This window comes from Lucilia sericata, unplaced genomic scaffold (genome assembly GCF_015586225.1).
Source record: "Lucilia sericata isolate MDLA Ls3-8-SP2 unplaced genomic scaffold, ASM1558622v1 Contig000070F_arrow, whole genome shotgun sequence".
Lineage (NCBI taxonomy): Eukaryota > Metazoa > Arthropoda > Insecta > Diptera > Calliphoridae > Lucilia > Lucilia sericata.
In genome coordinates, this window is record NW_023994104.1 from 515,452 (window position 1) to 526,863 (window position 11,412).

Genomic DNA, 11,412 nt, shown 5'->3' on the forward strand with positions numbered 1-11,412 from the left:
GTTCTAAGGAATAATCTTCTGTCAGGGAACGTATTCTTTTAAAATGCTTGTTATAGAAGTTGTATTTATTATTACTTTTGTTATTGCTTTATGATGTTTTAATTTCACTCTCTTTTTTTTACTTTAGAGAGCAGAAACTTTTCGCCTCTCTTTTATTAAGGGTTTGGTTGAGTGTGTTTTCTCTACTTTAGTTATTACTCTCGTTTCTTTATTATACTTTTATTTTCTTGTATTGTACAACGAGTGTAAATATTTATGTGTGTTGTTCTTGTTGTTTTCTCTATGTTGTAGAAACGAAGTATATGGCTGTTGCAAGTATTATAGGAACACAAATTCATGGCATATTTGATGTTTGAAATTTTTACAAATCAGTTCGAGTCCGAGCATCTAAAAGAACGGACGTGTAATGACGGGCAATTTTTCTCATACATTTTCAATATATTGAAAAAATCGGTTTTTTGTTTTCTATCAAAAACTAAAACTCTATACAATACAAAAAACGTGAAAACATACAAATAAACATACACACACACACATACATGATATAAAAACGAAAGAAAATATATAAAAGAAAAAAATCCATTTTTTCCTTAAACCAAAACGTATGAAAAAAAGAAGGAAAATTTAAACAAGTGAAAAACGAAGGAAAAAAACGAAAAGAACGAAATTTTGTGAATGAAAATTTTTTGGAAATAGAAAAAAATTACTTAAGAAAAATAAGAAATTTTGAGAAAAAGAAGTTGTTAGAAAAAACAACATAATTGAAAAAAGAGTGGAATTTTTAAAAAAATTAAAAAGAATATAAAATTGCAACAAAAATGTGAAATAAAATAACAAAAATCTAAAATTGAAAACAAAATTTGAAAAAAGTATAAAAACATGTTGTTTACTACAAAACACCTAATAAAAAACCAATCAACCTAAAAAAAGTGAAAAAAACTTTAAACCAAAAAAAAAACTAAACTACTTATGAAAACTATTTAAACTAAAAAATCAAACTCCCGCCTCTCCTTAAACCCCCTCCAAAAAAAAAAAAAAAAAAGAAAAGCAAAATTTTGCTAAAATGCTCAAATTTATGAAAATGCATTTGAGACAACTACAACAACAACAGCATTTTGCATTTCATCATTTATGGAGTTATTTGTTTATACTGCTTTTTCTGCAATTTGGATACTATACAGTTAAAGCCACAAATTTAGCTCAAGTAGCCGCTTTGGCCACTGCCACATCCGTTCAACAACAGTTGGCCGCCACCACACAGCCAGCCTCTACGAATCAATGTTCCTGGCAATACAATGGTACCACATCAGTTAAATGTAATTTACGTTTGATCGAACGTTCGTTGGCATTGGATTTACAAGGTGCTGATGGTTTTAGCCAGCTGGAGATAAAATGCAGTGATTTGTATTTATTTGAATCACAACTGCCACAAGCGGCCTTTGCTCGCCTGCAGACATTGGATGAATTGAAACTGGTTTCTTGTAAACTATTGCAATTGCCCAATAATGCTTTTGAGGGTCTGAATACGGTCAAGACATTAAGCATAAATACCCACAATTCAGAATGGGGTCCTAGCAAAACTTTGGAATTATTTCCCGATTCTTTAAATGGCCTAAAGCAGCTAACGGAGCTAGAATTGGCGGATAATAATTTGAGAGCCTTACCCTTGGGCTTCTTATGTCCAGTGGGTAATTTACAAATATTGAATTTGACCCATAACCGCTTTAGAGCTGCTGAAAATTTGGGTTTTGCTGATATGAATTGTAATGGTGGCAGTGAATTACAGATTTTAGATGCCAGTTTTAATGAATTGAGATCCATAACGGAATCTTGGGGTATCTCAAGATTGAGACGTTTACAACAACTTAATCTGCAGCATAATAACATCTCGGAGTTGTCTGGTGAAGCCTTGGCGGGTTTGTCCTCTTTGCGTATTGTTAATTTAAGCAATAACCATTTAGAGACCTTGCCTGAAGGTTTATTTGCTGGTTCCAAGGAATTACGTGAAATCCATTTAAAAAATAATGAGCTATATGAACTACCCAAAGGATTATTTCATCGTTTAGAGCAATTGCTGGTGGTGGATTTGTCAGGCAACCAATTGACCTCTAATCACATAGACAATACCACTTTTGCTGGCTTGATAAGGCTGATAGAATTGAATTTGGCCCATAATGCCTTAACACGTATAGACTATCGCACTTTTAAGGAGTTGTATTTCCTGCAAAATCTCAATCTACGCAACAACTCTATAGGCCATATAGAAGAAAACTCCTTCCTGCCTTTATATAATTTACATACTCTCAATCTGGCTGAGAATCGTCTACATACTTTGGATGATAAACTGTTCAATGGTTTATATATTTTATCCAAATTGACTTTAAACAATAACTTGATTAGTGTTATTGAACCTAATATATTCAAAAATTGCTCGGATTTAAAAGAACTTGATTTGAGCTCTAATCAATTGAATGAGGTGCCCAAAGCTATACAGGATCTATCGATGTTACGCACCTTGGATTTGGGTGAAAATCAAATACGCACTATCGATAATGATAGTTTCAAGAATCTGCATCAACTAACCGGTTTACGTTTGATTGACAATCAAATCGGCAATGTCTCAGTGGGCATGTTTGCTGATCTTTCCCGTTTAAGTGTTTTAAATTTGGCCAAGAATCGTATACAAAGCATAGAACGTGGCTCGTTTGATAAGAATTATGAGCTAGAGGCCATACGTTTGGATCGTAATTTCTTATCGGATATTAATGGTGTGTTTGCTACCTTAATGTCTTTGCTGTGGTTAAATCTGTCAGAGAATCATTTGGTTTGGTTTGATTATGCCTTCATACCTTCTAATCTTAAGTGGCTGGATATTCATGGCAATTATATAGAGGCCTTGGGCAATTATTACAAACTACAAGAGGAAATACGTGTTAAAACTTTGGATGCTAGTCATAATCGTATTACGGAAATAGGTCCTATGTCTATACCCAATACTATCGAGCTACTCTTCATCAATAACAATCTCATTAACACCATCCATCCTAATACATTTGTGGATAAAGTGAATCTGGCCAGAGTTGACTTATATGCTAATGCCATGTCTAAATTACAACTACAACAATTGAGGGTGGCTCCAGTGGGTCCCTTAAAGCAATTGCCTGAGTTTTACTTGGGAGGCAATCCTTTTGAGTGTGATTGCACCATGGATTGGCTGCAGCGTATTAATAACTTAACTACCCGGCAACATCCTCGTGTTATGGATTTAGCCAATATAGAATGTGTTATGCCTCATGCTAGAGGAGCTCCTGTGCGCTCGTTGGGTACTTTGAAACCTCAAGATTTCCTGTGTCGCTACGATTCGCATTGCTTTGCCTTGTGCCACTGCTGTGACTTTGATGCCTGTGATTGTGAAATGACTTGTCCCAACAATTGCACCTGTTATCATGATCAGATATGGTCCACCAATGTGGTTGACTGTGGTGGCCAACAAACTATGGAATTACCCAGAAGAGTACCCATGGATTCCAGTGTGGTGTATTTGGATGGCAATAACTTCCCAGTGCTGAAAAATCATGCTTTTATAGGCCGCAAAAACCTGAAATCTTTGTATGTTAATGCCAGTCGTGTGGCCAGTATACAGAATAGAACCTTTGCTGGTTTGATATCCTTGCAGGTTTTACATTTAGAAGATAATTTAATGCAAACCTTGCAGGGTTATGAATTCGAACATTTATCCGCCTTGAAAGAGTTATATCTGCACAACAACCTGTTGACCTCTATAGAAAATGCCACCTTAGCTCCTTTGCAGTCTTTGGAGGTTTTACGTTTGGATGGCAATCGTTTGGTTACTCTGCCCATTTGGCAATTACAGCTGCCTCAGTTCAAAGCTTTACGTAACATTGCTTTGGGTCGCAATCATTGGTCGTGTCGTTGTAAATTTTTGCAAGAACTTACTTCATATGTGGCCGACAATGCTGTCATTGTGCAAGATTCCCAGGATATCTACTGTATGGAAGAAACCTCTGGCATATATGCCTCTACTTTGGGTAGTGCTAGTGGTGGTGTGGGCAGTTTAGCCTCCGGCAATCGTAAACGTGAATTGGATTTTAATGTTACAGCCGCCTGCAGTGATTATTATGCTGGTGGTTCTATGCTGCAACATGGCATACCAAAGACTTACATTCCTCTGCTGGCTGCAGCCTTAGCTTTAGTTTTCCTGCTTATAGTGGTCATTATTATCTTTGTTTTCCGTGAGTCTTTACGTATCTGGCTATTTGCTCACTATGGTGTTAGAGTTTTTGGACCACGTTGTGAAGAATCTGAAAAATTGTACGATGCCATACTGCTACACTCTGCCAAGGATTCAGAGTTTGTGAGTCAGTATTTAGTGGCTGAGCTGGAAACCGGAAGACCTCCTTTGCGCATATGTTTGCAGCACAGAGATCTATCACATGATGCTACTCATTATCAAATCTTAGAAGCCTCTAGAGTATCTCGACGAGTGGTTATTTTACTTACCAGAAATTTCCTGCAAACCGAATGGTCAAGATGTGAACTGAGAAGGGCCTTACATGACGCTCTCCGAGGAAGACCTCAAAAACTGGTGGTTATAGAAGAACCTGAGGCAGTGTTTGAGGCCGAAAATGATATAGAACTTTTGCCTTATTTGAAGACTTCAGCTGTACAACGCATAAGACGCAGTGATCGCCACTTTTGGGAGAAACTGCGCTATGCTCTGCCTGTTGACTATCGCACGGGCAACAACTATACTTTGGATCATAACCATGAACGTATTAAACAGCCTGCCAGTCCTGGTATTTTATATAGACCTGCCCCACCACCTGCCTATTGCCCTGAGGGAGAAGGTGAACAAAACTACTCCTCTGCCACTACAGCCACTCCTTCTCCCCGACCCCAAAGAAGAGGAGAACAACACTCCAGTACTTTACATCATCCCAGCAATAGTTCACATCTACATCCAAATGCTGTGCAGCAGGCAGTGCCCCAGTATTATCATCATCAAGCTGTAACCACAGCGGGTTATGTGCAAAGGCCTCCCTCAGAGCATATATACTCCAGCATTGATTCGGACTACTCAACGCTGGATAATGAGCAAATGTTAATGATGCCACCAGCACCACCTTCACCTTCGGCAGTTACTGGTGCTGTGGGCATAAATAGTCTGCATCGCAATATACACCCTCACCAGCTGCAACAGCAGCAGCAACACCAACAACAGCAGCAACATTTAGCAAATATGTCGCAAACCTGGCGACCTCAAGCAAATCAAAAACAACGTGCCCTTAGTGCTATAGATCCACAGCTACAACATCCGGGCGCCGCTCAAACCTTGCAGCCTCAAGCTACAGCCAACCCTAACGGCTCCAGCAGCAGCAGTAGTAGTAGCAACAACCAAACAATACAGCCTGGTCAACAACAAGGACCACATGTGCAGGCCTATTTAGTGTAATTTTTTCTCTAACTAAACCAACACACATACAAACACATTTTATAGTCATAGTGCAAAATAAACAAAAAAAAAATTAATAATAATTTTTACTAACACAAACAAAAAAAATACTTTTTTTTAAAGAAAACCCAACAACAACAACAAAAACGTACTGATTAGAACTGCAAAAATAAATTTTAATAATAAATTAAATAATTTTTAAATGTTTGCTTAAGTTTAGTTACCCCAAACAAACAAATTGTGTAAATTTTCCTAACAAAAGAGTATAAAGCAAGAAACGAAGAGCAAAAGAGAGTTAAAATATTAATAAACGACTGAGAGTGTATGCGTTTTTATTTTGTATTTATATATTTATAAGGACTGGTTCCTGTTTATTTTTATAATAATTTCCTTATAATTTTTAAGTTTATATTTAAGTTGTATTTTTATTATTATTATTTTTTATATTATTTAGTACGAAAGTGATAAAACAAAATTATAATTAATAAAATGAATGAAAAAAGTGTAAATGAATAACGATACTGATGAAAAATTATGAATAAAGAATAATAAAAAAAATTCTGTAAAAGGAAAATGTAAATAGTTGAAAAATTAAACAAAAATGAAAATGAGTGTTTATTTATTTTTCTGTTGGAAAAAAAGGAGTGCTTGAAGTTTGAAGTTGTTTGTTTGTATTTTGAGGATCCTTGTCAAGAAAAAGGTTAGTTGTGCTAGATTTTTTTCGACTTTTAGCTATAGAATTTATTTGAAAGTTTTTTGAGTTTTTAGATTTTTATGTTCTGATTTAGATGTTAATTTTATGAGCATTAGTTTAATTTTAACAATTTAAATTATTTAATTTTCCTCTGATTGCTTTGATCACTTTTTAAAGAATGTGTTGAAAAATTTTTTAAGGAAAAATAGTTTAACATTGAAAGTTGTATAATCTGATTAATTTCATGATGACAAAATTATTTTGGAACCGGTTTCTTGTTAACTTTGCTAGCTTTTTTGTACCCTACACCCCTATGTAGGGGTGGTATTACAAGTTACTTTAAAATATGAATTGAGTCGTATATTAATCTATTCGGATTCAATTTCTGTGTCGGTTTAGCTATGTATGTCTGTCTGTCTGTCCGTCCGTCTGTCTGTCCCTTCGACTGCTTGTAATCTAACTACAGATATCAGATATCTTCTTGAAAATATTTAAAATCGATTCTTTATAAAATTGTTATTTTTTTAAATTTTGAAAATTTTTATACTTTTTTAAAATTTTTGTAAATTTTATTTATTTTTAACAAATTTTGTTCAAAAATTAGTTCCATTCCTGATATTAGTTGTTAGCTGTGACAGAATAAAAACAGAACAATAAAAGCATGTAGTTTTCAGACGATAGTTTTCAAATTAACGTTTAGTTTTCAGACGTTAACTTTTTGTGTATAAAAAGAAAATAAAATGTGTAATGACAAAAATTTTTACCCATATTACCCATATTATTTATTATTTACCCATATTATCATTATTTATGGACCAATTTTACTGATTTTAAATTCTATAAATAAACAGACTGACGGACGGGTATAACTTAATCTACTCCCCTGTATGTATACAAATTCTCACTCATAAATGTAAAGCGAGTCATTCATGAATATGAGGAATATTATAAATGCTGACATAAAAAAAACATATAACTGCTGTAGGGTTTCATATAGTCGACTATATCCGACTACTCTTTTTTACAAGTTTTCCTTTTTCTAATAATATTAAAAGGGAAATTCCATAGATTAGTTCATCTAGAAAACCATATTCAAATAATTTTTGAAAAAAAGCGTCTCACAAACCAACTTTGAAAGAAGATTCGTAAATATTTGCAGATTTAGTTTCTTATATGTATTAATGGTATAAAAAGCATCTAACTGCTGTAGGGTTTCATATGTTCCAACCAGTTTTCTTTTTTTTTTTTTTTTTGATATCGTTAAAAAGGAAATTCTATAGATTAGTTCATCTAGGAAACACTATTCACATAATTTTTGAAAAAAGCGTCTCACAAACCAACTTTCGAGAAATATTCGCAAATATTCGTTGAGCAGGTTTCTTATATATAGGAATGGTATAAAAATCATATAACTGCTGTAGAGTTGTATATATTCGACCATGTCCAACTATACTTCTTTATCAGTTTTCTTTTTTCATGTAGGAAACATTACTCAAATAATTTTTGAAAAAAACATCTCACAAGTTAACTTTGGAAAAAGATTCGCAAATATTCACAGAGCTGGTTTAATATATGTTTAAAATGCTATCATGGTGGACCATATTCGACTGTTCTTACTTACTAGTTTTCGTTTTTAATACCGTTTAGAAAAAAATTTCATACTTCATCTAATAAACACTACTTAAAAAGAATCATCTCATAAACGAACTTTAGAAAAAGGTTCGCAAATATTCACAGAACTTATCTCATATACATACGATTTTATGCAAATATATATTCCCAGAAAATATGCTTGAATTTTATTCAAGCAACTCTTTTGTGTATTAGTTTATGAACAATAATGCCTCACATAGAAATAGTAAATACGAATGTTTATCAATTCAAATAAATTATTCGCGAGTAAACTTTTTTTACAATCTATTATAATTAATGTTTCCCCACTAGATTACTATAGCATCGACTGACTACATTTGTGCATTACAAAGACTACTAAGGATCAAACGATGCAAAACTTGAAAATTTAAAGCAACTTCAGATATTTGCAACAGTTGGATAAGTGTTCGCGAATGTGAACAGTTGTTTAAAGTTAATTTTATAATGTGAGAATAAGAATCTACAGTTTTAGATAACACATTTCAACACATTTTTAAACCGGAAACCAAAGTATACTTTTCTAAAGGATTGAGATGCGTTGAATAGGTTTTCGAGATATCGTGTCCATTAAATCGAAAAAAACATTATTTTAAATACGACAGATTGGTCTCTCATATAACACAACAATTTTTTTTTTTTGAAATAAAGTTCTTTTGGTGCTCTTTTTCCAATCTTTATGACACGATATCTACAAAATCTGATGTGATACAGAAATTTTGAGTCAGCGCTGCTAAAAGTATATTTTAGTCTCTGGGTTTCGACATGAAATTAATTGAATAATTTAAGCACTTCTAAAAAAGACAATATAAATCTATTTTCAACTCTCCGTAAGAACTAGTTCCTCTCAAATTAGTTCGGAATGACTTTGTATATGAATACGGAAGATATAGTTTTAAGTACCTATGGAGTACCTTGTAGATTTTTTTTAAATTGTTTCAACATTTTTATCCTTTTTACTTACTACGAAAACTGTGAAGTCGATACTGTGAACTCTTCCTTCCATAGGCTCGCAGAGAAAACAGTATTTTTATGACAATGAAATATATTGGTTAAACAATTCAACTATGTAGTTGCCACAACCAAATTTTGGATAGCTGTGGATTCAGTAATGGCAACATGGAAAGAATTTCCAAAAAAAAAGTCACAAATCTTCAAGGATATATATATTATTGTTATAATTTCTAAGGCGATCTAGACATGTATGTTCATCCATCTATCTTTTTGTCTGTCTGTCTTTCTGTCTATCTGTCTATCATTCAGCCTGTTTGTCTATCATTCAGTCTTTCTTTCTATGTTCATCCGTCAGTCCATCCATCTGTTTGTCTGCCTGCCAGCCGCACTGTCCGTCTGTCTGTCTGTCTGTCTGTCTGTCCGTCTGTCTGTCTGTCTGTCTGTCTGTCTGTCTGTCTGTCTGTCTGTCTGTCTGTCTGTCTGTCTGTCTGTCTGTCTGTCTGTCTGTCTGTCTGTCTGCCTGCCTACCTGTCTGTCTGTCTGTCTGTCTTTTTGTCTGTCTATCATTCAGTCTTCCTGTTCGTTCATCTATTTGTTGGTTTATCTGTCTGTCTGTTTGTTTAAAATACTATAGGCTACTAACAAAAGGAGCTGAAGGGCTCAACACTTTTCATAAATATTCTACGATGATAAAGGAATGGCTTCGATTTTGCTAAGAAGCAATTTCCTCTATACAATTGCCTAATATTATAGCTTACAACTTAAGCAATGTGATTAAATATTTTGAAAAATATTTTCAGAAAATGCACTCTTTTTCCTGAAAATAATTCTATTCACTTCAAACCCTCAACATTTTTCCATTATTAACATTTTCCTTTGGAGTTTTTTTATGACAAACTTATAAAATATATGAAAAGAAAAAAAAAATAAAACTGAAATCTCATACAAAAAAAGAATTATACGGGCTGCTTTAAATTTAAAACAAAAACACACAGCTGCAACTAAAGAGAGACAAAAAAACACTACTTAACCCCAGTGACTAGAATTTAGGATATGTAAATTTATAATAATAATAAAAAAATAACAACAAAAAAAAGCAAGTAAAAATAATGTATGTATTATCTTATATATATTTTTTTCCACACTCTACATACAATATAAATAACAAGAAGAGAAAAAAATGTATTAAATTTAAAAACACACTAACACAAACAAAGACTATTTAAAATATATATTTTAAACACATACAAATAAACACTTTATAAACAAAAAGTAAAAAAAATGCATTAAAAAATTTAAAACAAAAAATTAAACGAAAAAGTAACAACAAGTTTATTGTAAATATTTATTTTAATTTAATTATTTATAACAAAAACCCTATAAACTGAAACTATTAAAAATATAAAAAAAGAAACACTGTCATATATACATATTTGCAAGAAAAAAAAAACATGAAAATGATTTTTTTTTTTTGACAAACTACTGCCTAAGTATTAAACTAATAAACTTATAAAAATTAAAAAAAAAAACAATATTTAAAAAAATTACAAGCCATATACTCCCAGTATAAATATAAGAGAAATCTTACTCTGATATAATAAAACATATTAAGCAAAAAAATGCCTGCATTTATTTTCTTTCTCAAAGTCCTTCTTTCTTTATTAAAATGTAAAAAAACCCAATTAATCTCTTATAACAAAATAAAAATAACACAAAAAAAGTTGTTTACCTCAAATTTTTGTATACAAATGTAAACAGTTTAAATTAATGCTTAAATAATTACTCAACATATTATTTAGTTGTGTCAACAAAGTCTTGTAAACACAACTAAATGAAAGTCACCTCACTTATTACTTATAAAAGAAGTATTTTCTCTCTTTAAATATTAATTATTTTTAAAAATTTTACTTTCAAGCTGGTATCGGCAAAAAGCTCTCTTGCTCTCTAACATTATTGTTAGAAGCAGACAAAACAAGCAGAAAACTGGTTTTGCTTGTCTTTCATACAAGTGTGAGTGCAGGAGAGTAAACAAGAGAGCTCTTTGTGTATCACTGCTTTAAAACTAAATAACAATTCTAAACGGGAAGAGCATGATTAGTGATTAGTGATTTCTCACTTAATTGTAATTAGTGATAATGATACTCTCCATCTTATTTTGATCATTTTATCCCTTTACATAATTCCTTCTTTTTACACTCTACTCATTTAAAATTTCCCTTTTTAACAACCAAAAAACCCCCACAAAATGAAACAACTCTATAAAAACTAAAATTAATTTTGTAAATGTGTATTATATTTAAAAAAAATAATAATAATAATTATAAACAAAATTCTACAAACAAACTTCCTCTACTGACTTTTTTTATAAAAACAAAATTTAATAAAAAAATATATATAAAACTGAAAAAAAATTATTATTAAATTTAAAACCAACAAAAAAATTATTGTAAATTTTATAATATTAAAATTAAAATTCTTTTTATTTATTATTAATTAGTTATAATTTTGTTTTATTATTTTTTCTATATACATATATAAAAATATTATATATTTTTTTATTTTAATTTTTAATTTGGTTTAAGAAAATGAAAAAAAAGAAACTAAATATTAAGGAAAAAGAAATGAAATGATAAAATTCTAA

General features: G+C 31.8%; 1 protein-coding gene across 1 annotated transcript; it reads left to right on the plus strand.

The window, feature by feature from the left end:
- The first annotated feature begins 753 nt into the window (after nucleotides 1-753).
- Nucleotides 754-9,194, plus strand: LOC119616380 (toll-like receptor 7). The gene has a single exon (XM_037972738.1). It carries the CDS (start codon nucleotides 1,064-1,066, stop codon nucleotides 5,471-5,473), a length of 4,410 nt encoding a protein of 1,469 aa, XP_037828666.1. The 5' UTR covers nucleotides 754-1,063; the 3' UTR covers nucleotides 5,474-9,194.
- The last annotated feature ends 2,218 nt before the right edge of the window (nucleotides 9,195-11,412 follow it).

Excerpts from the sequence above, each read along its gene's own strand:
- LOC119616380 (XM_037972738.1), top strand. The coding sequence starts at position 1,064 with ATGCTCAAATTTATGAAAATGCATTTGAGACAACTACAACAACAACAG.